The sequence below is a fragment of the Puntigrus tetrazona genome, chromosome 16 (assembly GCF_018831695.1).
Source record: "Puntigrus tetrazona isolate hp1 chromosome 16, ASM1883169v1, whole genome shotgun sequence".
Classification (NCBI taxonomy): domain Eukaryota; kingdom Metazoa; phylum Chordata; class Actinopteri; order Cypriniformes; family Cyprinidae; genus Puntigrus; species Puntigrus tetrazona.
In genome coordinates, this window is record NC_056714.1 from 2,983,779 (window position 1) to 3,011,733 (window position 27,955).

Sequence of the window (27,955 nt, forward strand, 5' to 3'; positions counted from 1 at the left end):
TTGACAAGTATCACCACTCTCACACTGCCAGATGTGCTATTGTGCAGCCAGAACGAAAGTTGTGAAGAATAAACAACTCATAACTAACGACAGTCAGAGCGTCTGAGACAGAGAGAGAAGTCGCCGTGCTATCTGTGCTCCTCCTGCGGTGCGGCTGACAGCTAAGATTGGTAAGGCCTTTAATATGATGCAGTAGCTGTCTGTCCAGGTAATCTAGATATCACACAGCTAGTCCCTATTTGGAGGGTAGAAAGAATGATGAAAATGCTCACAGAGAATCCTTCTCTCAGGCTCAGAGAGAGCTCGGGTCACCTCCGCTTATGAAGCGCAGCTATGGCTCTGATCTCTCGTGTCACACACACATTCTGCCGTTGTGTTAGGGTTCGGCTAAAGCGGAACGACACCAAATTGGACACGCATTTCAAACAAACTACATTATAAAAAGAGCCACATGCAAAGACTAATACGGTCACCATTTTAAATCAAGACAACAACTGCAAATTTTCACGAGTAAAAAAAAATATATACTTATTAATGCATAAAATTGATCGAAGGTGAAGAAGACGTTAATGCCTCAAAAGATTTCTATTTCATATAAATGTTCTTTTGGAAAAAAAAAAAAAAAAAAAAAAAAAAAAAAGTTTCAACAACAAAACTAAGCAGAATGGCTGTTTGCAACTTTGATAATAATCGGAAATGTTTCCTGATTAACAAATCAGTATATCAGAAGTACTGGAGTAACGGTGCTGAAAAATTTGTTCAACTTCACCATGGCAGAAATAATTAACGCTATAATCAAGTAGAAAACGACAATATTAAATGGTAACATAAAAAACTGAAAAACAAATGAAAAAATAAAATAAATAGGATTGCACAACAAGACTTTCATAGGAAATATATATATATAAAAAAAAAATATATATATATATATATATATATATATATATATATACACACACACACACACACACACACACATACACATACACACACACACACACACACACACACACATATATATATAGATAGTCATTACGGCTTACAATTGGAACTTCAATCTGCCAACTTCTCATATTTAGCGTAATCTTTCAAATAAAATTAAATTTTTCTCTCTGGTGCAGAAATTAACATTACAAACAGCAATGATGAATTTGATAGAAAACATTTTTTTTTTTTTATCACAAAGTATCAGCAATAACAAGAGCGTTATAGCTTGCTTTAGCAAACATAGAAAGAATTTAAAGATTATAAATAGAATATAAAAAGAGCCTTCTCTTGTGCAGCGAGACAATGAGCCATATCTACAGTTGTTGGATGTTTGCCCATTTCCTCAGAAGGAGCTCATAATGATGCTGGCCCGTGGCAGGCAGAAGGGTCACGTATCTGGATCACCCTTATGGGTCCATCCTGCTCTTGTGCGGTCACCCGAGGACAACTAGATCTTGGATGGCCATCTGTCGTGCTGGTTTGCAGATACCTTCTTTATAGTCTGAACATGGATTCACTTCATAGTGTCTGACAAACTGGCACACAACGCACCTGCCTGCAGCACGCCAATGGCCTTCTCTCCTGCTTCAGGTGACATTTGAGGCATTATGAAACACACTGAAATCAGACCTGGCATAGCTTTATATTTACACAGATCTCGGCTTTTAAGAATCTTTTGAAAAAAAAAAAAAAAAAAAAAAATGAAAAAAGTGAGAGGCCGGTTTTTACTCCGTCTGGACCTCATTGGTGAAAATAGCAACTTTAAATGATTCGCAAGGGATTGACAACCCCAATTTAAACACTGTACGGAAAGTCTCAGTGGTAAAAACTGAAAACGGAATTAAAAAATAAAATTAAATAAAAATACATTAGCTATCCAGTCTCATATCTCAGTCTTCTCCCCTTGAAAATGGCTGCCAGGAGCTATTTTATAGGATCTGGCTCTTCCCACTTTTGAAGCATTCTGTGCTTTGTTGGGATGTAAACCTTTGGGCAAACAGGAAAACAATTAGATTCACGATGCTTGGATTTCAAGAAACTCAAACTCATCTAATCCAAGTCATAATGATATCTAATTCGATTCAATTTTAATTAATTGGTCAATGTCCATTTATAGGATAATGTAAATGCTTCTCTTAATGTGTCTTAAAAAAGGCAAATTACTTTGCACTTAATGTAAACATTCAATGCACGCACTTGGAATATAACAAACGTGTTCATTAATGAATTAATTAAAATAGTTAAAATAAAATAATATGAGAAGTACTTCATAGAGTCAAATGGTACAATGGCATAATATATAATATAAAATATGATTTAAAAAACAGATTTGTCATAAAGCTCAGGAGCAATCTCATTTCGCTGTACCATCTTTGAGATGTTTCTTCACTTTGATTTGAATTACCCTTTGACAAATTCAATTGGTTGGACGTGATTTGTAGACGTGTCTGTTTGTCTGTACACTATAATGAAAAAACGTTTTGGCACACCTGGCCATTACACCAAGATTTTGGAGTGTTTCTTTCTTTTCTTTTTTTAAACTTGTGCTGGATGAGAAGGCCTGTCTCCATTTCAGTTCTTCCCAAAGGTATTGATGGGTTGAGGTCAGGGCTCTGTGAGGGCCAATCAGTTCCTTCCACACAAAGCTCATCCAACCATGTCTTTATGGACCATGTTTTGTGAATCAGGGCATAGTCGTGCTGCAACAGAAAAGATCTTTCCTCAAAATGTTTCCACAAAGTTGGGAAGAGCACTGGGTTCTTGAACCCCTGAAAAGCAGCCCATACCATTATCCCCTTCTCCACCAAACTACATTTGGCACAAATCAGTCAAGCAATTCAAAGTACTGCTCCAGTGTCCATTGACTGTTTTACATCACTCAATCTGATACTTGACATTGTAGTACCGTAGGTGTTGTGAGGCTTGCATGTAGCTTCTCGATCATGAAAAACAACATTCCATGTACAATTTATGTGCAGTTAATGGCAGTGAAGGTTTGTAATTTTCAGCAAATTTTCTCCTAATGCTGCTCACTTACTGACCGCATTCTGTGGCTTTACAGGGTCTTCCGCTTCCTGGCTGAGTTGCTGCTGTTTCTAAATGCTTCCACTTTCCAATAACACCAGTTACAGTTGAAACTTTTTTTTTTCTCAAAAATGTTTGTAAATACAGTGGGTCAAGTAAGTCTATCGGTAAGTAGTCTCATGCATTGCTCAGGTCTGATTTTGGCCGTTCTTCCACAAGTAAAAATTTTGTGGCTCTTCTATGAACTCTGATCTTTAGTTCTTATTTTCTATTGGATTCAAGTCAGGTAATTGGCTAGGCCATTTAGCAGCTTTATTTTCTTTTTCTGAAACCTTGGCTCTGTTTAGGTTCATTGTCTTGCTGAAATGTTCATTCTTGTTTCGTCGTCATCGTCCTGGTACTGTAGGCATTTTGACTAATATTAGCTAATTATAATTTCCACTGACAAGGGGAATGATTGCTTTCTAATTACTGATAGATTTCAGCTGGTGTCCTGGCTTTCCATGATTTTTTGCACCTCAAATTTTTCAATATTTTTTTCCCAGTGTCAATCCATTTTATTACATATAACTTCACTCCTGAACTCGTTTGTTTTGTTTTCTATGCGTATTTGGATTACTCGGGCTGTTACCGACATTTGGTGAAAATTTCAAATCAATAGCACTGAGAAAAGTGGCCATGTGTTCAATACATATTTTGCCTGCTGTATAAACTGCAGGGATTGGTGTTTATTTTTTTTTTACACACCCGAGGAGATCTAAGACAGTATTGTGTCGAGGCAAAGACAACCCAGGCTAATTGGAAATACGGTCCTCTACATACATTACAACCCCGTAATTATGTACCTTACTGCAGGTTTCACAGCAGTTTCAAAGTAAAAAAGGGTCCAGAGAGTGGTGCTAATTTGCACGTTTAATGAGTGACTGTGGCATGCCTTTATTACATTGGTACAGGAACGTATTGCGGTGTTTTTACTGTGCTGCTTGAGGTACGTTTTGCAGCCGTTTAGAATTTAAATATCCAGTGAGTGTTGCTGGTGATTAATGCACTATCGTGATGGAAATGTCCCAAATGCCAAACAAAGATATTTTGTTGCGCCATGTTAAGAAAACGTCACAAAATCTACAACTTTTTGTCAGCATGGTCTGGAGATGATCTGGCGTTATTTTGGTGAAAATCGGACTAGTGGTTGAGGAGGAGTTATAAAAAACAGGTTTTTAACTAATCAAAATGGCGGACAGGGAGTTCAGATTTCCTACTAGAAAATTGGTATGTATGTTGTTGGCATGACCCAAAGAATATTCTAATACCAGTTTCATTACATTAGGCTAATGCAATCAAATTTTATTAGCATTTTTGGAAATTTCATAATTAAAAGTTAATGAATAGATTATTACTCTTGTCCAGTAGGTGGCGCTGTTATCAAATTGATGTGGCCTGGCCAGTGTGAAGCACAATGGCACATACAAAGTTTGGTGCAAATATGTCAAACCTATGCAAAGTTGCCTACGCTAAATGAAAAAATGAAAACTGTTTGTGTATCGACACAAAATCCATAACTTTTTACCAGCTTGGTCTGAAGATGATCCAAACCAAATTTGGTGAAAATTGGACTAACGATCTAGGAGTAGTTCAAATAAGTAGGTTTTTAACATGAATCAAAATGGTGGAAAGGAAGATTCCTCCATTATCTAAATCTAGCAACAGTAGTGTCATTATAATAGATTAATGTAAGCAAAGAAGTTATTAGCATTGTTTGACCATAAGGTGGAGTTGCGGAGTACCATGACAGTATGGAGCCAAAACATTTTGTAATTAGTTTTGTAACAATAAGCTGATGTGTCTGTAAAATACAGAATTTTAGATTCAAAATGGTTTTTGGCCAAACCATTCACAAGTTATGAGCAAATATATGCATTTCTCATATCTCCTGACAACTAGGCGGCACCGTGTTGACACACTCTAGTGTTTATTTCAACTGGAACCTGCAGCGATTCGTATGTATTGGTACGTTTTTTTCAGTTTTGCAGAGGCATGCATTTCCAATGAGCCTAGGTTGGGCAAAGAACTGGACAAGGCTGACAACAATAATTTAGTAAGGCTCGCCCAAACTAAGCCATTAGGGGAAAAGGGCCTTGGTAAGAAAGGTTATCCCATCTCCCATCATCAAAAACTTGATGATGGGAGATGGGATAAATATGAAAGACAAACATTACTGCATTGCTCCAACAATCTGAGCTTTATCGTAAAGTGGCTGGATGGAAGTCTCTTCTCAATAAAGACAAAGGAAAAAACCCTGCTTGGAATTTGCAACAAAAATAGCCCCTATGTCTGGAGGAATCCAGGTGCCGCTCAATACCTGCACAATACCATTCCACTGGTGGAGCATTGTGGTGGTAGCATACTGCTGTGGTGGTGCTTTTCAGAGTGAAAGCTGAACACAGCAAAAAAACAGCGATATCCTTAATGAAAACTGGATCCAGAGCTCTCAAGACCTCACACTGAGCCACAGAGTCACATTCCAACAGGACAATGACCTTAAGTTGAAAAAAAAAAAAAAACAAGATAATACAAAAGTGGCTTAGGGAGGACTCTGTGAACATCCTTGAGTGGCCCAGCTAGAGACTGGACTTGAACCCAATTAAACACCTTTAGAGAAACCTGAGAATTACACTCTACGGTCAGAACTGACAGAGCTTGAGAGGGTCTGTAAGCGAAAAATAGCAAAAAAAACCCCAAAACAAACAAAAAACAAGAAAAAAGTTGAATCCAGACATGCATATGTGGCATAAAACGTCCAGTGGAGACAAAAGTGCTTCATCTATACCGATTTAAGGATCTGAATACTTACGCAATGTGTAATGTTTACTTTAATTAAGTTAATTTAAGTTTAATTAACTAATGAACCGCACTGTAAACGGTTACCAAAAACATGTATGGATAATTCAACAAGGCACTGTAAGGGTAACTTTAAAGGTAAAAACCGAAACTTACAACAAATTAACAATATTTTAAACTCTACAACACACAAGAAGATTTAAAAGACAAAAGATCAAACATACGCTGCTGGCCAAGGCTGTATAATTATTGATAATATTGGCAAATAATTCAACAATTTTAAAGACCTGTTCTAATTTTTATTCCTGTAATATTCCATGAGGAGAGAGAGAGAGAGAGATTTCTATGTACTTAATAAAGAAATGATTTTTGAATGATAAAATTTCCTGCCAAATGTTCAGAAAAACACCATTTCAAGAGGTTATAAAGTAAAAGCTTTCAGAACTCTATCATCTCGGTGTTTGTCCTCTGTGGAATATTTGACACTTTTACAGTGGGTCCACTTTAAAAGACAGGCTCTTTCTTTTAATAAACGACATGCCAGAGTGCACTTTTATGTCTGTGAGGTAACAGTAATGATGTGCTGAGGAGATCTGTCTCACTGCCCTTGCAAAAGAGGACCATGATTGAGGAGAGTGTAGTAACAGCATATAAATACTGTGTACAGATGCATGACAACTGAGAGCCAGTTCCTTTGTATTGGAAAACACCAAATTCTACCCAAATTGTTCACTAAGCTTACGATTATATTTCATATTTGAAATCACCAATGATATCCGAAATGGTAGCTGTTTCTTTTGCTCAAATAGCATTATGCGAAGCTCATTTCTCATACGAGCATTTTTCCCCCGTTCAAAACTATATTCGATGCGTGACACATCTTGGGTATTCTATAGTCTTTGCCTCGATTCGACTTAATTGCAAAAAGCACGCACAGTGCTGCTGTTTGCATTTCAATGGCATTTCAACTAGAATACTTTAAAATGAATACAAATTAGTTTCCATGACCACGGCACACAGCGGTGCGCAATAAATAGGCTAAATCTTGCCACAGTGCCCTAGCAAAGTTAAAATGAACGCGTCTCGGGGAAACAGTTAGAAGATAATTACATTATTTTTTAATAAGTGTTTTCTGAGTGAGAAAGTTAAAGTTAAAAATCCTGTTTCACCATCTCCTCATTGGATGTGCTCTTTAGAAATTGTTTTGTTCTGATAGAAATTATTTAATTTTGTAGGAATTCAAAGCTTACTGTAGATATATTCATCATGCGTGTAAGAATAATGTTTAAGGTGTTTTTGTTTTGGTTCATTTTTGTGAAGTGCTCCCACTTTATTTTAAAAAAGCACAATGTTTTCTTGATATTGCGATTGCGCACAATTAAAAATAGACCCTTAACTGCTCCAAATTATGTATAATTCTTACCTTTATGAGCAACAATTATGGCATATTTATGTCTATAGCTTCCACTCTTGCCAGAAAACCATTGAAAATGAGCCTAACAGCGCACACATATCCAGGTTAAAACTAACTTTTTGATATGCTTTAAGTATTTCATATCTATAGATTTTATTTTCTGCATTTTACTTATGAAGCTCACACGTTTCTTCATATTACATTAGTATGTGATCACACCGCATCAGTAAAATAATCAAAACTGCACTACAAAAGATCTCATCGATTAGCCTGTTTTTGCACTTCCTGTTTCCCCTACTTGAGAATTTCTGTTTCATAAGCAGATGACCTTAGCGTACACATGGTTTTGTTTACAATTTGTGGTTCCCACTGCAAAAAGGGCAATGTGAAAGTGAACTGAAAAAAAAACAAACAAAAAAACACACATTGTATTTGGTCCTGACCAAAGAAAGTAAACTAGCGGGCTTAATCGTTTTTTAATGGGTTTTCTGACACCAGTTTTAAAACAAAATGGTATATGCACATTAAATGCTAACCATATGGACCTCAAAATTATAAAATAAAAAAATAAAAAGCTTTTTATTTCCAAAGCATTTTTTTGTTGATTACACCACTGTTCTTTTTTTTTTTTTCTTAATAATACTAGAATAATTTATGATGGATCATGTGATACTTAAGACTGCAGTAACAACAAATGAATAACATCCTAGGACAAATGACAATATATATATATATATATATATATATATATATATATATATATATATATATATATATATATATATATATATATTTATTTATTTTTATTTTTATTTTTTTATTATTTAAATATATTATAAACACAAAATGAGTCATTTTAAATTGAAATAATATTTCAACGTTACTGTTTCACTACATTTTAATCAAATATATACAGCCTTGGTGAGCATGAGAGACATCTTTCAACAACATTTCTATAAACAAACAATACAAAAACGGTCTAAATTTAAGTAAAAAATCATTCCAGAGTTTTGGCTTGTTAAACGTTTACAAGTTCAGCGCCACTCATAAAGTGTACAGTTTCGAAATAGAATTGACCTACAAATGTCTTACTTTATAAGCCCTCGTGGAATAACATTAATTGCCACAAACAAACAATCCGTTTACCAAACAACAAAACTATGTTAATATTAAGATTTTAATGCGACATGTCAATGTAGAAGAAAACCATAAAATAGCCGTTGAATTGACAACTGAACTTTAAAACTCGATTGAGCTTTTATTTTATATCAGAAATAAAGCAAGTGCTTTTATGAAATCATAAACTTCACGTTTCTCCTACTTTTTTCCCTCCAAAAAATGATATATATTTAAACATTTTCAATTTAAAATGTTTCTCTCTGAAAGCCTTACAACACGATTTATTTACTAGACTAAATGTACGTTTTTTTTTCTTTGATTCATTAAATGACGTGTTGCTTAAGCTAGAATTGTAAGTTCAGACGATGATAACGGTTTACTTAAAAATCAACAACAAAAAAATATTCGGGTCTCATATTCAATCTGTGTCCTGAAGCAAAACCATCTGAGCAGACAGCAGCCTGACACGCAGCTCATCTGTTATGCTTTTTCATGTTTGTTCATTGTGAATGCTTCTACACCGGCAGCGTCCGCAGACACAGTCAACGCAAAGAGCCTGGAACTGACCCTTCACGTTAAACTCATCTTAAATATGCCTGTGAGGAGATATGAAATAATCATAATTTAACCATCCCGTAATCAATTCTGCTTCCCAAGGGTGTGCGAGTGTGCTATCTTTAGTCTGCGCCACGACTAAAAGCCCAGCTAAAATAAGTAACGCAATCTTTACTTTTTGATGTAAAAAAGTGTTTGACGATGTCTAAACAAAAAACGGCAAAAACACGCATTACGGCATCGGTGCTAAAAAATTCAGCGACCATAATATATCCACCTTGTTTTTTGTTTTTCCTCCCGAAGAAAAAACAGCAAAGTAACGCTGCTTTCTCTCTCCTCCACCATCTTTTATTAATGATTCCCCTCATTTTGCTACTTCCACGGGCCGCGATCTTGCTTACTGTGCAGAGATCAATAATTCAAAGTCTCCTAAAGACAGGAATACCTTCAAATTGTGTTGACTTTTGGCTCTACTACTGTGCACATACCCTAATTAAAATAAGAGACACGGGAAAACATTTCTGCTGCGTTGTGGGGAGAAATTCTTTGATTTTGTGGCGTTTCTACCACTTTTTCTGTAAAGAAAATGCTATTGTCAATAACTCGCTATGTCAAAAAAACATTTTGTATGTGGCTGCAATACGATGTGATATACGATGTTTTATATATACACAAACAAACGCACGTGTGCATATTTATATATGTGCGTACACGTGCGTGTGTGTTTTATTCATTAACACACATAAAAAGGCCAGATCCAAACAGCATCTAGGTTAAGCTGTTGCTATCCATTTTTTCCTTTTTCCTTACAAACTGTCATGGTGACTCAAAACATGCCAGCGTGTAGGTGGCCGAACAGAATAGGGCCTAAGCCTGAGCCCTGGGGAACACCGTTGTTGACAGACAAAGGTTGCTATAACATATGTTATATTTATAGGACGCTGTGCTCGATGAAAAGACGGTTACCATGGATATTCCCTGGACATCAGGAACAGTCATCAGCTAGTTAACGCGCTTCTCTTTCACCCTGGATATATTAGGAGTATAATAGGGTGTAAACATAAGGGACGCTTGCTATTTTCTATGCCATTGACGCAACAGAGCGCCTGGCTACTAATAATACTGAAACGTTGAACGCAGTGGAGGAAAATGGGTCAAGAACATGAGGTTTGGTGACTTCAGAGCTCCTTTAGAGGCGGACAGGAAGTTGAAAAGACGGGTGAGCATTTAGGGTGACAATAAGCTGTTGACGAAGAAAGCCAAGTGTTATAAATGTTCTCATTTCCCAACTGCGTCCAGCTATGTTCTGGAGTTACAGATACACAAAGCAAGAGAATTGCTTTTTTTAAAGTGATCGTTTTCTTCTTTCTGTTCCCTGGGATGTATTTAAGTGTTTAAATCCTGCTTCGGTACGCTTTTCGAACATCCCCTTATCTGACTATTCCATTTCAGGTCTTTAAGCTTTCGCTAATGAGCCGAGTTGAATCAGGTGAGTCCGATTAGGAAGAGTTTGAAAATGTGTACTTGTCGGTGTGCCTCCGGGAACAGTGTTGGGAAACACTGGTCTGAATGACAGCCACTTTGCGTGACAGTTTGATTTCTTATGCTGTAGTTGATGTAACTAGAGCAGTAACATCTTTGTAACTTTCATGGTGACATACTTATTAACAGTGCCACTGAATAGCTGACAAAATGTACCAGCCATCTTCAACATCAAATATATACAGTATCAATCTAATATATACAGTAACACTTATAGGGACCAGTATAGGGACCAAATCTTACTATTAACTAGAATGCCTTCTGATAAAATATTTCAGAGCTGAGCACACATAGGACACATAAGTTTTTCATATTTCATTATATATAGGGACCTATTTTCCCCAAATTCCATTTTTTGTTATTTTTTAGTGGATTCCATTTTTCAATTTTACATTTTCTAAACTCCTTTCATGTCCAGATGACATTTAATTAATACAAAAAAGCATATCTAATTAATACATAAATTATGATAAATTATGATTTATATATATATATATATATATATATATATATATATATATATATATATATATATATGAAAAAAAAAACCCTGACCATATTTTTTATTGTTACTAGACATTGTATTTTATATAATGCATTGTATTTATAATGCATTAAAAATATATTTAAATACATTATTACAAAATAATGTCACAAAATGTTAGTTTTTTTTCCTCAGAAATGATATGTTGCATATTTAACTTCTAAATGTTTCAGAAAAATGTAACTATATTTATTTTTTGGCAAACAAAAGGGATTTACTATGCATGGAAGAAATGTTTTATGATTATTCCTTAACAAAATTATTATTTTTTGAATCATTTTAATAGTAATGCATTCTACTAAACAATAGTAGGCTGACATATGTCTTGCAAAATGCAAGTTAAACCGAATATCTTTTAAGTTTTTGATTGTATATGATATAATTCCTATGATAAATAGTAAAATAACCATAAAGTCACTCGAAACAGTCCTGGATATTGTAGATATCCACACTTAGCGAGGCAGCAGATGCTGAAAACAAAGCAGTGCATCCGCGCCATTCATTCTTACAAAGAACCTTATTTAAATAGTCTTTTTGGTCCATATCGCAATCTGATTTAAGCGTAATGACCTACTTTTTTTTTTTTTAAATCCCTATTACCCTTTACCACTGGAACCATAACCATATCAATTATTATCATTATTATTTTTTGCTTAATTTGTACAGATGCACCTGAAAGCAGAATGCGTTTAACGCAGCAAGAACTGAATATTCTAATTCACTACAGCTAACTGCTGCCTGACGTGTCACCGTGACATACGCCAAAGTAACAGCTTGTTATCTCTCAGCTTTTAAAATTGAAATTAAGTGCAAAGATTGCATTCCGCATAGCCAAAGAAACTAAATCTGACATTGAAAATCTAGCTCACGGTATGATCTCGAACGATAATAAGCTCCGTTCGGCTTTGAGAAGAGCACACACAGTCTCGCTGAACCGGTATCAGTTAGCACTTCAAACGGATAGAGCGTGGACACAGTAAACAGCAGTCTCATTTGAAGTCATTTCCTTTCACTTACTCGCCACTCAGCCCTACCGAAAGCTTCTCTCAGCTCCAAGCCTCAAAGTAAAACTCGCCTAACGAAGAAATGCGCGTTATAAATGAGAAAGCTGTATTTTCGGAACCCTTCGCCCCACGAAAGTGTCTTGAAGGGCAAAATTACCGTGGCAGTTTAGCTGCGTTGTTTGTCGCAGGAGCTTTGCCTGAGCTTATTCGGTGAATTCCTGCGTGTGATTGACACCTGACTGCGACTCGTCAGAACGGAACGCGGATACGGGACCCCCGTAATGTGGGCTGTCGTCTCTGCAGCTGTCAGGATTTGCATAATCACACTAATATCCCAAATGGCCGGAGTGATTCTAGTAAGGGCGGCTGTCAATCATCATCAGCGGGGTCCTATCAATCACACACGCATGCATCCAGTGGAGGAGGAAATTACCTAGGAACCACAAATGAGTCGAACCTTCATACTACGGGCTACCTGTATCTATCAGGTATATGATACTAAATCACTAGCACAAAAGACAATGCTACCGCTATCTAACCTTACTGCCAGCATGAACAACAAAAATACATTTTCATGCATTTCTTTCTGCACACCAAGGGCTTTTAACACAGATGTGTCGATCTCATTTTAGGTCGAGGGCCATATATTTGCAATATACACACTTCTGGAGATAACAGCCTCTGTATCGTTTATGCGTGTTATTTAACACTTTTTTGTTCCGCTATTACTTTCGATCAATTTAATGTGTCCTAACTGAAAAAAAGTAATAATTAAAAAAAATAATAATGCTTGTATATTAACTAAATTATTAGATGCGAACATTATGATTAAAAATTCTAAAAACGTAAAAGTCTAAAACGAACTGTACGCTTCTGTAATAACAATACTGAGACGTTAAAATAGAATTTAAATTCATTCACCAGAGACATGTAGATTTAGTTTAATTAGGGAATATTAATTAACAGTACAATATTGAGAAGAAAAAAGAACAATGCTGGCTGCTCATAGCTTAGCTACTGAGCCACATAAGACACAAAGACTAAAATAAATATTAGAAACTGTTCGACTCATTTTAATTGCAGACCTGCCTCTCAGTCAAACTCCAGTAGCACTGAATCAATATTAATGTTTCACTTGGAAAAAAATGCAAAAATATTCTTCTTGTGAGTATCTATATTGTCATTATCAGGAGTGACTTGCACAACCTTTAAAGAGGGAAAATGAAATGGATTGCCGTTGGACAGTTACAAATAAGGTTTCGGCTTAAAAACTACTCCAAAGTTCAACTTTCGGCTATAGCTAAAAATATATATACACTCAAAATTTGGGGTCGTTAAGCTTTTTAAGATTTTTTTGAAAGTCTCATGCTCAACAAGGCTGTATTTATTTGACAGAAATCGAGTAAAAACAGTGATATTGTGAAATTTCATTACATTTAAAATATGTTTTCTATTTGAATTTAAAATGTTATTTATTTCTTTGATGCAAAGCTGAATTTTCAGCAGCCATTACTCCACTCGATATTTCAGAAATCCTAATATCCTTATTTTTATTTATATCCTCATTTATTTTAATATTATACTTTTTTTGTACTACTGTTATTTCAATTTAATGGGTCCCTCCTAAATAAAAATATCAATTTAAACTAATAATAATAATAATAATAAAGAGCGCTAGTATATCAACAAATTTGTTAAATGCACATATTATGATTCAAAATATTATGACATTAATAATGCTTCTTCTAAATGTATTACCTGACGTAACGTCCGGGCCACAAGGCTCTCCAGAACAGGTCCTCTATCCTCATGAAGAAGATGAACTTCATCCAGGATGAGCAGTCGGACGATCTGAGACAAAGCCACGTCCCCCACACTCTTCCTGGTCACCACATCCCACTTCTCTGGAGTCGTCACCAACATCTACAACACAACACAGTCATCAGATGTTTAACATGTGCTCTGAACGATCAACAGCTTGTCCATCATTTTTGGAATATTCTGTCAGTCGCTCTGATACAAACTGACCTAACTTCAACATAACCTAAACATAAATGTGAAGAAAAACAAATAATAATGCATGCGTTGAAGGTTTTTTCTTCTTCTAGTCTGTTAAGAAGTCATGATCACACAACTTCAGTTGCAATTCTTCTATACATGATAAATGATTAATTTTCCGAATGACTAGTCAACTATTTAAAGTCGTGCAAGTAGTAATGCATACCCAAGTGAATAAGATGCCGCTGCCATCTTGATAACTGTATGAGCATGCTATTAGATTTCAAACATTTCCTATATGACCAACATTCATCTAATGTTAATATATATATATATGTATTTTGTACACTGGTATGTCGTTCTCCTTTCTTCTGGAGGACTTTTTTGTTTTGCATTAACAATACCTTTACAAATGACTGGTGGAAACTAGGTCTGCGGCTAACTCTTAAGAAAAATGTCCAAGTATATCTCTCTAGAGAATTACATGTGGTTTGTTTTTAAGAAAGTAAATGAGAGGCTGAGGTATAGAAATATCTCGGAATCTGTGCTTCCACAATGATCAGACAAATGAACAGAAAAGGCTATCACGTTTACCAGTTCACATCTAAAGGTGACTGATTGTAAACTGCACCAATCTGCTCAATACGAAGAACTGAAGGGATGCTTGTGGAATAATGATGTTTATATATCACTACTGACTGTGTTTCAGACGGAATCTGGCCAGTTCAATTGTTTTTCCCCCCACACATAAATAGCTGGAAAAGAATAACTCCAAAAGCAGCTAAAACATTAAGTACGCAAGTGTTCAATAATCGCTAAGCTCCAGCTCCCTCCGGGATGTCCTTTCCTTTTTCAAATACATACTTAATTTGACTTGTTCTCCGGTGTTCTTGCCACTTGAAGTAAAATCTTTGTGGTCCTCAGCTACCAGCTTTGGTAATTTCCCATTACATATCATGTACATTTATTGTTATTGGTCAGTGTTCATGACTCCACCATAAGAATAAGACTGGGCATAAATGTTTTAAGATGAAAAATAAATGCCCGTCTTGATGATTCCCAAGACTTTAAATACTCTTAGGACTGATGAAACAAAAGTTGAACTTTTTGGAAGGTGTGTGTCCCATTATAATATAGATTTTTCATACCAACAGTAAAATACGGTGGTGATAGTGTGATGGTCTGGGGCTGTTTTGCTGCTTCAGGACCTGAAAGACTTGCTGTGATAAATGAAACCATGAATTTTGCTGTCTACCAAAAAATCCTGAAGGACAATGTCTGGCCATCTGTTTGTGACCTCAAGCTGAAGCGAACTTGGGTTCTGCAGCAGGACAATGATACAAAACACTCCAGCAAGTCCCATTCTGAATGGCTGAACGGCTGAAGAAAAAGACTTTGGAGTGGCCTGGTCAATGTCTTGACCTGAATCTTATTGAGATGCCGTGGCATGACCTTAAAAAGGCAGTTCATGCTCAAAAACACTCCAATGAGGCTGAATTACAACCACTCTGCAAAAATGAGTGGGCCAAAATTCCCCCATAGAACTGCAACAGACTCATTGCAAGTTATTAGCTTTAGGTGCGAAACAGTTTTTCACATAGGGCCATGTGTGTTTGGATTTTGATTTCCCTAATAAAAACTTTTATTTAAAAACTGCATGTTTTGTTTACTTGCGTTATCTTTGATTAATTAAGAACAGAGAACAATTCAACATGAGAGTCCCGGAAATGTAAAATTAATAGGTAGTGTGGCCATATTTAGCACTTTAATAGAATTTAGTCTCTAGTCAAACTGTTTATCAGAGCTGCCATTTGGAAAGCTCTTTTTATTAATGAAGAATGCAAAAAAACTGGAGTAAGAAGCACAAAACCAGGTTTGCGTTCATATATGGAGGAGGCTAAGAAAATCCCTTTAACCTAGAATACCTAATTATGCCGTTTAAACACAATAGAATTTTCAGTTTGTCAAAATCACCTAATGGGAGTCCTTGAGTAAGACAATGGCTAATTAGACCCAAATTATAATCAAAAAATATAATGCAGTTTCAAAAATACATGAAGGAAAACATACAATGACATTACAATTATTGCTCCCCTCTGCTGTCGTTATGTTTCCACCCAATTCAGACAAATTTGTCAGTGGAGTTTTATGAACAAATAAAAAAAAAAAAAAAACCTGTATGCTTATATCAGTTGAAAAGTATTGTTGTGAAGGATGCAGCAGATCCACAATCTGAGATACTTTACCATGACTGCTATACATCAGTCCACCACTGCGATCCAAACATCAAGCAGAACGTGATTTCTACACTCAAATACACAATTACAGGGTTGAGCATAAGCCTAGTTATAATCAAAACTCTTACAAATAATTGTAATTCATTGGTGAAACCTACATCGAGTTTAATTTACATAAAAAGGAGGCATGTTTGCTCTTAAACTGTTTTGGATCGACAGCCGTATTTACTCAATAATATGACTTCCAAATTGCAATGAATATACAGCAGGACACAGGGCGGATTCAATAATGTCTGTATAAATGAGTAAAGTTGCTACAATCAATGTACAGTCAATCAACCATCAAGTTACAAATTAGTAAACAAGACAGCCAAGAGAAAGAGGGGGAAAAAAAACATCAGACAAAAGAAAGAGGCAGCCAACAACAGGAGTAGAAATGATTTCGTGAAAATCATTTTTCTGAGTTTGGATGCCATTATAGAGATTTCCAAACATAGAGCACAGCCTGACAGAAATCAAACGGAAAGCAATCTGGAATGAGGAATGATGAATGGACATGAATGTAGGGATTCAGAAGGTCAAATACAGCAATGTGCAATTCTGCATCTTTTGGATGAAACAATGTTTCGAGCTTTGAGGCAGAGATGTGCGATTTTTTTAGAAAAGCTTTCTGTGTGTCTGTGATAGATCCGATGTGGGCTGATATATAATAAGAGGACAGAGAAATAAAGAGACAAGTCAAATCTGAGTCTTAAATTCAGGATTGTTTTGGAGGGTTTGGGTATAGATGCAAAGGTAAAGATTTCTTGTAACTGCTAAAATGACAATACCTGTTTATTCTGCATATTTACAGAATGCGTATAAGTTGTTAAAGTACAAAACTGAAGGATGGCAGTGTATTTAAGAAGCGGATCCGTGTAGTGAGCAGTGCTAGCTGAGATCATGGCAACTAATACAAACATGCGTACAGATTTAAAAAAAGGATAGGACCAAGAACCGAACCTTGGGGGACACTCAGGGAAATAGGATGGCGTTTGTACTTCTTTATAGACAAAGAGTGCTGGTGTTTTAGTGAGGTAGGAATAAAAGAAATCAGGATTCTCTTGTGTGCAGACAGAATACAAGAGTTGAAATTTAAAGGGGTCATATAATGAAAACCTGACTTGTCCAGATCTTAAGTGCTATAATCAGGTACACCTCCGACCCAAGGAAATGTGAAAATTAGCAACCCAGTAGTAAGCCTTTCTCTGCAAGCTTCTGAAAAAAAACGAGCGAGTATGATTTCGCTCTCCTTGTGACGTCGCAAAGGGACCTCATTATAATATCCCTGCCCCTTAATCTGTTCTTTCCACCTCCTCCGCCATCATTTTGATTTCACAAGTGACAGTGGTTACCAGTACTAATGCCATGAAAAAATGATGCTAACTTTCTGTCTTTGCTGCTGCCACAAAGATACCAGAGACATAACCGACTGTTTTTGTAACTTGTGTGTTTTTAACATGTGTGTGAATGAGATCTTAGTTTAGTACTACAAACGCTTTCTGTCCATGTGCTTTGGATGCATCCATTTAGAAACCCATACATCAGAAGTTTAACCTAATATGGTTTAGAATGCATGATTTCAGAGCGATAAACAAGATAATCAGAACCTAATCAGCTCTATTCTGGAAAAGCAAAAAAATCAGGAAAAGGAAAAAGGAAATCCCAGTGTTTCCGTTTCCACTCAAAACAGGCATTTTAATATTACTTAAGGTTATTTTGGGGGCCTTGAGATGTTGTGACATAACCTGTATTTTCTTATTTCTGCTACTTAAAAGACACTATAGGTCAACATTTATTTTTTTTGCATTCAGCACAAACTATGCTACAATAACACGTGACCTAGATAGATGTACATGTTTGCATTTAAAAAAGTAATAAAAATATAAATCCATAAAATTTGTTCAGCTTTACATTAGAACATTTCAGCATACGACATTCCAGTCTGTGCATTGCTCATCGTACACAATGGTTGATCCAGCTTTGGCCTTCTTTTGAACATTTTACTGCTGACCAAAAAAAAAGCCACAATAACCAGTCATATAATGACGAAAATGAATCTAAAACGTTAACTGAAGTTATAATTACCTTACCGTTACGTTGCAAATACGGCAACGCTGGCTAAGAGAATCTATATCGGATTGTGCTATGATGAAGTATTTTAAACCTTTACAGCCCTATTTATAGGAATATAGTTATATTGCAAACAGTACGTAAAAGAATCATTTAGATGTATGAAGGTCAGCACATAGCCAAACAACACATGCAACCAGAAGCTCTCTTAAAATTTGTCCATAAAAAGGGCTAAATATATAGGCTAGCTGTATATTAACATTCGTATACTCCAAAAAATGAATGACGATCGTATTCTGCTGCTGTGGTAGGGTAGGCTCGGAGTTTGTTACGTAGTGGGATGTCAGGACATGTAGAGGCATTTGGACAACAATTCTGAAGGAGATGGTGGTGTCACTGTCTAGTCTGGAAACCATTCATTATAGGAAAAAATGAGCCTGCAGACTATTCGTCTAGCTCTCCCGTGCTTACGTGAGTCTTTAAATTAATTAGCCAAACACACAAAAAGTTTAATGACTACCCATACATGTGCCGCCCACATGATGAGCTAGTTGCGGTTTGGTGACAACTAAATTATACAAATCTACAAGAAGATTTTCCATTGATGTCAGCCATCTTCAAAAGTGTAATCATTCAAGACACAAAATATGATTATTTTGACACCATTAACCAACATTTTAGAGAAGAAATATACAACAATGCATAATTAATGGTCTGAGAGCTGTTTACCAACCTGTCTGTGAGTGTTGAAATTCCTATTAAACACTTTCAGTAAAAGCAGTTCATTAAATCCTCTCTCGTTTGCATTTAAATCAATCTGCCCAGCCATTAGAGACTGGCTTTGGAACGGAAAATGCACGTCTGCCGTTAATTAGACCGCCGCTAATCTAAATGGAAGCGCTGGCAAACAGGTAGCAGAGCTAAAGTGCTCATTTTAATTACAATACAAAGCCAGGAGGGTAAAAAAACTACTTATTTTACTTCATATACACCGACTTTGTTTTCTGCAGCGCATCAAATCCCTAGTGTATGATAATGTCAATCTCCTATGATGGTATCGCTCTACTGTCAACCTTGTTGGCAGGGAGATTCGGCAAACGCATATGGTGCAAAGCATGCTTTTTATTGTACACTAAAACTAAAATGACACTTATGGTATTGGTGCAAAAACACGTCTTTTTTTTTTTTTTTTTTTTTTTTAAAATGAAGTTTCTTATGCTCACCAAAACAGTTAATTAGTGGACCTTGGCTTGGTATTGTTGGCAGAATTCGGCCCTCTGCAAAAACTAATAACGTGATAAAATCATAAAAATGAATCGCAAGCTGAAAATGTTCTATCGGCGTACGCCTTATAAATATATATATTGAGATGTCCACAACGAAAGTGGTTTTATGTCCATAGAAAGCACATTAATGAATGGTAATGTCTGCTTTTAAGGTTTTAAGTGAGTTTTTGGAGAATAAAATGTCAAAGGTTTGTTGAAATAATGTCATTCAGTGTAACACAATATTGATTAAAAAAATTCGGACAACGTGCTTATTCTGACTTGTGCATATTATAAAACATAAAAGAAAGGAGCGTATTATTTTATTGTGTTTTAAGTTTGTGAAAACAATTCTAACTGACAAATGGGCAAATTTTAACAAAGCAAAATGACAACTAATTAGTGTTTGGTGTGAAAGTAATTAGTCGTTTAATATGTCATCAATTGATTTTTGTTGTATTTATGCCTGACATTGAAAGATACTTTATTCAGCGTCTTCTGTAAATCAGGGAAATATGTATTATATTTGTGTTTTTGCTCAGACAAAAATGCAATTAAACTAAACGAGACTTAAAAAGAAAATTGGGGGAACAACAATTTAAAGCTGTATCATCGTTATATATTTTCTGTAAATGCAATTTATTACATAACGTTTTGTTTATGGTCTTAATTTAGATGGAGAATTATTGGTAATGTTATGTTGATGATGTTATGTTTTCAGTTATAATTATTTGCATTATACAAAAACGGAATAAAAAAAAAAGTTCACGTGAAATAAAATGAAGCTAAACCCAAGAAAGAAAAAAGGCAAAGCTATAATAACCTTGGAATACGCAAGTGTGGTTTCAATATGCAGCCCAATATCTCTGAAACAGCATGCGCACGGGAGAGGGTGTGTGGCTTTATTGGGGATTGTGGGAAGAATGTTTACAGTGAATCCGTGCGGGCGGGCAGACAGCTCCTCATTCCCGGGTCTAGCCCGACGACAGGCCTCGTGTCTTAATTACCAAGCCGCCTGTGAAAATGGCTGTGTTGCGAGCAGGCTGCGGGTCTGTCGTTATGCTAAGCAGCAAATATTCACCTGCTTCAGACCTGTGCGCACAAACACGCCATTTCTTCTGCCGCTAAAACACTTGCCCTCCTCCCACAGTTTCCATGGCAACTGTCATCACTTGGAGTGGGTGGTAGAGGGGAAAGTGGAGGGTTGTTTTGCTAGTTGTGATGGCTTCTAGGCGTGCAATAACAACATATGACTTAGTCATGCCAGACGGTGAGCGTCAACTTTACTGGTATGAGAGGCACAACTGCTCCACTGTTCTTCTTCCAAACGTTAGCTTTGCCCATTTTAGCCTTCCCGGAATTGGCATTAGATGTGTATTACTTGAATGAAATTTCAGTAAATTACTGCGGGAACAAGGTTATATCATATTTATACACTGAAAGCAAATTTGCATGCAATCAGCTTAATTACAAATTGAGAGATGATAGTCTACAGTTCTACATTATATATATATATATATATATATATATATATATATATATAAAACTGCATAAAGAGAGATTGTTCCACAAGGAATGTCTTTTGATACTTAACAGCTCTATAAAAATATATGGTACATTTAAAAAGAATGTGTCAAATTCCAGCTTCATTAATTAAGTTGGTTACTGTGAAATATTACAGTGACAGCAGGGCTTGAAATGAGCTGGTATGCAATTCTGCATAACGCTGTTCACAGTAACAGAATGATTATTACATACCTGTAGCTCTCATAAACTGCCATTCTTTCTCTCTAACGCTCAGACACAGGGTGTCTCTCTACTACTCTCTCTTTCTTTCACACGCAGTTTAAATCACGATTAAATTATGATAGGGTGGTGCATCACAATGTATTGATTGTATTGATTATTGAAGACATTTGAATAGAGATGCGTAGTTGCTTGAAGCATTTTTCTATTTCACAACAAATGACACTCTATTGACCAGAGACACTCTATTACACACTGTTTCATAACAAATGACTTCACACACAAGGGCTGGAGTGTGTGTTCATAATGTGAAGTTTGAATCAAAAAAAAAAAAAACGAAACATTCATATCTGAGAATCATGTGCATACTATAGTTCTACAGCTTATAATTTCATTTTAAACTAAGCCACAAATATTAACAGTGCAACTGATTTTGAACTTCTGTTTGTGCAATTTCTTGAGAAATATCAACAGAAATCACTGTAGAGAATCCATTGGTGAGCAAGCAATATAATGCTAAATCTTTCCAAAGCTGTTTTGAAGAAGAAATGAACTCATCTACAAACTTACAGTTTTTTTTTTTTTTTAGGTGAACTATTTCTTAAAGGTTTTAAAAATATTTTAATCTTATTTTATTTATTATAATTACTATTATTATAATTGTACATTTTTTAAACTACCAGACAATAGTTTTTGTTTTTTTTGTTTTATTACATATTACTGTTACCAGAAGAAAATTCAATAAACTGTTCTTAGCAACAACAATAAAAAAAAAAAATTTGATTTTTTTTTTCAACAACTGCAACAACACAACCTGATCTTGCCAATGGATCTGGAAATTGTTGGTGAAAAATGCAAGAAAAAAACAATTAAGTAATTCATATTCACTCGAGTAAACCGAACCTGCATGTTAGTATGTTACCCTTTGTTATTTAGAGTACAATTCAAGCAGCACAGTGAATGCTAAGACCGTGGTTACCTTTTTACAGCATGCTCTCAAGAAAGGGTACAAAAGCTGTCAACCAGGGAGGTACCCTTTCAAAAGGTACACAGATTTAGTGATCAGGATGTCCCGCAGATTGTCACTCGAACAAAAACCCCGTCCTGTTTGGCCAACTCAACAGAACCAAGAGTTTGCTCCAACCAAGTCAATGAGAGGGAATGTACGACGTGATCCATCAGCATCAGATGACTTCTAAACCTTTCTCCAGCTACAAGACCAATAATCTGTCCTTACCACTTCGTGCAAACCCAAATAAGCTATGCTAACAGAAAAGACTGCCCAAAATATCAGTGCAGAATTACAGTTGTTTGTGGGAGTTAGACAATCGACCTCAGTCGCTGCTGACATGGCGTTTAAAAACCTATGGAAAGCGTGTATGAACTCACGTATATAACTCTGAATGGACGGACACGCTTTCATCTCCATCAAATGCAAATCCAGCTGAGAAAAGAAGTCTACTGATACGGGGCGAGTGAGCTTTTTTTCCTGTTCACTCTCAGATTTAAGAAGCCATAAAAGCCACAAATCCATGCACTATGAGCCAGAGACACTCCATTAAGAAAAAACATGAAATTGCTTGGTTTTGCCCCCAAAGGTGAATCTAAAAATAAACCTCGTGGGTGGATCTGAGACAAGATCTGCTACAGCTTGATCATTTGGAATAAAAAATGTTTCAACACCTTGTTTAAGACCCCACGGTCAAGATCTGACATAATCCTTTTTTTTTTATATATAAAAATAAAGGACATAAAACCTTTTTGTCCACTGCTCCGGGCAGACCTTTTTTGATCATTCTTTTCATCAGTAGGGAATTAATTTCTTGGAACAGCAGGAAGACTCACATGGCCGCGTGTGCAAATGTGCAGCCACCGTCTCTTCAACTGCGAGTAACGTCCAAATTAGGGTGACGTCTGTGTAACGAGACATGCCCTGGCAAAATACCTCTTTGTGAAATTTCAGATAAAACGGAAGACCCGACACGGACAGACAGTGTGTCCATTACGCTGCAATCAAGACTGGACATCACAGAACCCCAGGATTCCGGCGGACAACACAAGATCTGGCCGGTGTTATTTCATCCTCTGACCGCTCTAGTGTAACCGCTCGTTCTCACTTTCCTTGCTCATGCGTCCCCCGTGAACCGCAGAGCTCAGATTTCAGAAGGAGTGAGGGATGCCCGTGCCGTGCCTGTCTTATGAAAAAAGTGAGCCGAGTACACAAAACGCTTCCAGTCTGCCTCGGTGCGGTCATTGTCCTAGCGTTCGATCCGAGAGGGAGATGAAAGGAGGACAAGGTGGAAAATACTTTTAAAGTTCAAAGCCATGAAGGACACTGCTCCGAAGCTTGTGCTAGAAATCACTCTGTAACACAAGCACAACAGCATGACGCATACACTGTAAAAACAATAGTTGTTTCAACTTGAAATAACTTGTTACCCCGCTGCCTAAAAATTGTGTAAAACTTTACGGTTACACCTATTAGTGTATGCATATTACTAGAATATTAGCCATTTATAAGTAGTAATTAAGCACAAATTAATGCCTTATTCTATATGACCTTATTCTACATACTTGATCCTACCCGATATCTAACCTTAACAACTAGCTTACTAACTATTAATAAGCAGCAAATTAAGAATTTATTGAGGGAATGGTCATAGTTAATAGTGAACAAGTGTTGCCTATAAAGTATTACTAAAGTTTTAGTTGAGTCACTTACATTAAAATTAAGTACTTATAAAACATTGAGTATATTTTAGTTGACTGAATTAAAGCAGCGAGGTAACAAGTTATTTTAAGTTGAAACAACTATTGTTTCTTACAGTGTATTCAGTGACGTTGATCACAAAACCGGCATACAAAATCGAGTAGGCCTTCAAAAATGTCTGTCATGAAATAAAAAACATCAAAACTGAACACATGAAAACTACGTCCAAAATAACACTTTCATGCCACACACAAAATGATACATTCAAACATCCTTTTTTCTGTCAGGGAAAGAACTTTATCGATCATGTACTGAATAAGTGTTGACAATAAAAATGTTTCATTCAGTATCTGTCCAACCCCCTTACAATAGATATAGAAATGCGACACCCAGTAATACTTAAATATAACGATAACAAAAAAAGTAAGGAACCCGACTACAGAAAAAATCCACTCGAAATGCAACAAAAACGTGTGTCTCTGTCGAGTTACAGAAGACACTTGTCTGTCATTTCGATCAAAGAATTCAAACGGTGTACACCAAATAAAGTGACTGGATGGATGCATGCGTTTAAATGTTACAAGCCTGTATACCTGGAGGGTTTAAAAAAAAGAAGATTTAACATTTAGCAATTTCAGGTCCAAACAAGCTTTCATGTAGCAGTAAAACAGCTGTTCCTTGCACCTAAAACAAGACATTTGTGGTGAGGGTCCGAAGAAAAGACTGGTGGGATGGTTTTGTCTGGCATTATTTCACCCACGACGAGCAGAGTTTTAGAATGACACTTATTACTCAACAACAACACTGCGTCACTTACGTCATTGCACCACTTCTACAGTACATCACTGGACATCCACACAACGCTGCACTTTCAGTTTTCAATCCAATCCAGTGTTTACATGTCCTACCGAACAGATTAAAACATGTTTGATAATGCGAATCAAATATAAATTGGTTTTGGCCAATGCTTTCCAATTCGTGCATATGACTTTTATTCAAACAGGGCTAATAGATCATTAGGGTCCATATACCACATACTCCTACTTGTGTGTGAGTGACAATGGTGTCTCAAGTGTGTGTGTGCATGCACGTAAAATGCACGTCTGCTCATGTCTACATAAAGTGTTCATCAAGCTTTCAGTGGCAAGTTCTTTAGTGCTATAGTAATCAGTTTATACCACAGCTACATTACGAACGAGCGCTTGCCGTGACAAAACTAGATCTATCCAATTCACAGAACAGGAATCAGTGCTCTCATTACAATCAGCAGAGCGGTTTACACCACAGGCTGACCGCAGATATATCAACCTGCGCAGTCGCTCTGTGGATACTACTGGGGTGTGCGTGCCTTTTGCAAAAACACAAACAGGTACAAATATGAACTCGAAAGCCTCCATTATACGGTTGAGAACTGAAACCCGTTCCCAGTATGGCACCGGTACCGGTGCCTCATTCTGGTGCTGTGCCTGAACGACAAAACCAGCAAATCTTAGCAGTATCATGTGTGTGCATGTTGTTTTCACTTCCAGACTTAAAAACACAACTTAAGACATAAGAACATTCGAGGAATTCTTCGAGGAACATTTACTCCTTTTGTGATGTAGCTTTTTGTCACAGAAAATACGTTCCATAGGTTACTGTGAAAAAATACACTGATTTGAGCTTGAATAACAGTGATAAACAATACGTTGTTGAAGTCGAGTATCGATTCAGGCTCCGAAATCATTGTAGAAGTATCGTTTTGGCACCGGTATCGAAAAAACCCCAAACGATGTGCAACCTTACTCCACTGTTAATTCCAAAACGTTATTTTAGACCTAGTAATGGAGGTTTAAGCTACTGGGTGTCGAGTATGAGAGAGAGAGAGAGAGAGAGAGAGAGAGAGAGAGAGAGAGAGAGAGAGAGAGAGAGAGAGAGAGAGAGAGAGAGAGAGAGAGAGAGAGAGAGAGAGAGAGAGAGAGAGAGAGAGAGAGAGAGAGAGAGAGAGAGAGAGAGAGAGAGAGAGAGAGAGAGAGAGAGAGAGAGAGAGAGAGAGAGAGAGAGAGAGAGAGAGAGAGAGAGAGAGAGAGAGAGAGAGAGAGAGAGAGAGAGAGAGAGAGAGAGAGAGAGAGAGAGAGAGAGAGAGAGAGAGAGAGAGAGAGAGAGAGAGAGAGAGAGAGAGAGAGAGAGAGAGAGAGAGAGAGAGAGAGAGAGAGAGAGAGAGAGAGAGAGAGAGAGAGAGAGAGAGAGAGAGAGAGAGAGAGAGAGAGAGAGAGAGAGAGAGAGAGAGAGAGAGAGAGAGAGAGAGAGAGAGAGAGAGAGAGAGAGAGAGAGAGAGAGAGAGAGAGAGAGAGAGAGAGAGAGAGAGAGAGAGAGAGAGAGAGAGAGAGAGAGAGAGAGAGAGAGAGAGAGAGAGAGAGAGAGAGAGAGAGAGAGAGAGAGACAGAGACAGAGAGTTACCTCCCATGTGAATTACCTCCCAGCCTGTGCATCTCTCAAAAGTGTTACTTTAAGTTCATTTTCTTCACTAACATCAACGCTGTTACCTCGCTTCTCTGAGGAAGAGAGCGGGAGAGATACGATACGTGCTTTCCGTACATAATAAAATGTAATTTTGTGGCAAAACACGGAAATGAGCTGTCTTTTTTATCATATTGCTCATTATATTTATTTGTTTGGCCAGTGTCATTGTGAGTTTTGGTTATTTTGCTGTCGTAAGACCTTTGAAATAATAGAAATCATTTGGCAAAGTGATGGTCATGTAATGAGGTCAGAGGGCTGCCTGGAACTACATTCTCTGTGCATTTCCCTGAAAATAACTGCACACCTTATAACTCAAGCAATCAACAGCCTTGTAGCATAATTACATTTAACCGATGACTTAAATCAGTAACAATACTTTAACAAAATAAAATAATAATAATAACAATAACATGAATATATATCAGTTTTCAGGCTCAGGAGTGTGCTCTTCTTCTGCAGCAATGGAAACTGTCACCGGTCCTCCTAAGCAGACATTAAAAATTCTAAAACACCAGACTTATGTCATGTTAAGAGGCATTCTGTCAGGTGCGTCTTCAAGGAAAATACCGTTGAATGTGTCAACGGCCAACACAAAGAGCTCCTACTGCACTTTACGCACAGCGTTCTGTGTGCATCTCAATGAGAAATGAGCACCGCATCTCACTTTTTAAATTTGCAAAAACAAATTAAACGCTGAAGTGCATCACTTTATTTGTTTTTTTTGTTTTTTGTCAACCCCACTTTAATATGCAAAAACAATTAAAACCAACCCATTTGTGGTTTGATTTTCCTGAAAAGTGTAAACACCGTGGCGCTATCAAAACAATACTCTGTTTATATGAGCATCTCAACGAGAGGTTGCACTACAAATACTCATTACACGTCACGCTGACAGGCTGGATTGTAAATTATCCGATGTGCTCTGCTTTTCTCTATCAGCAAAATATTCAGTCAGTGATGCTCAGTGTATGTACTCACTCATATGACAAGAGCTGTTGTGGCAGGACCGTTTTTCAGCCTTATCGCGTGCTGTGACTTGCTTTTTTTTTTCTTTTTATTGCATTGTAAGAAAAACAACACGCACTGCTCTTTTGTGATCCTGCCACCTGATGTAAACAAGATCTCATTAAAAATGCTCCCAAATACTCTCGACACATCTCCTCTGGGACAAACTGAAAATATGTTAATCGACAAAATAAATCTGGCATTACAGAACCGACATTTTAGTGTCCTGTTTGTTGTTTCGTGACAAGATTTTACTACGTCAACAGGTAATTCCCTCTTGTGACATTCTCATTTCTGTTGAGGATCAATTGAAATCTCCAGGCTTGTAGAATAAACATCAATCACCTCCCTG

At 36.7% G+C, this 27,955-nt stretch overlaps 1 protein-coding gene across 2 annotated transcripts in view; it reads right to left on the bottom strand.

The window, feature by feature from the left end:
* ascc3 (activating signal cointegrator 1 complex subunit 3) overlaps positions 1-27,955 on the bottom strand; it is a 148,924-nt gene that overhangs the window by 68,124 nt on the left and 52,845 nt on the right. For both annotated transcript variants that reach the window (XM_043260891.1, XM_043260892.1), the window contains exon 11: positions 13,787-13,951. In XM_043260891.1, coding sequence (XP_043116826.1) covers positions 13,787-13,951 — 165 coding nt within the window. The remainder of the gene's footprint in view (positions 1-13,786; positions 13,952-27,955) is intronic.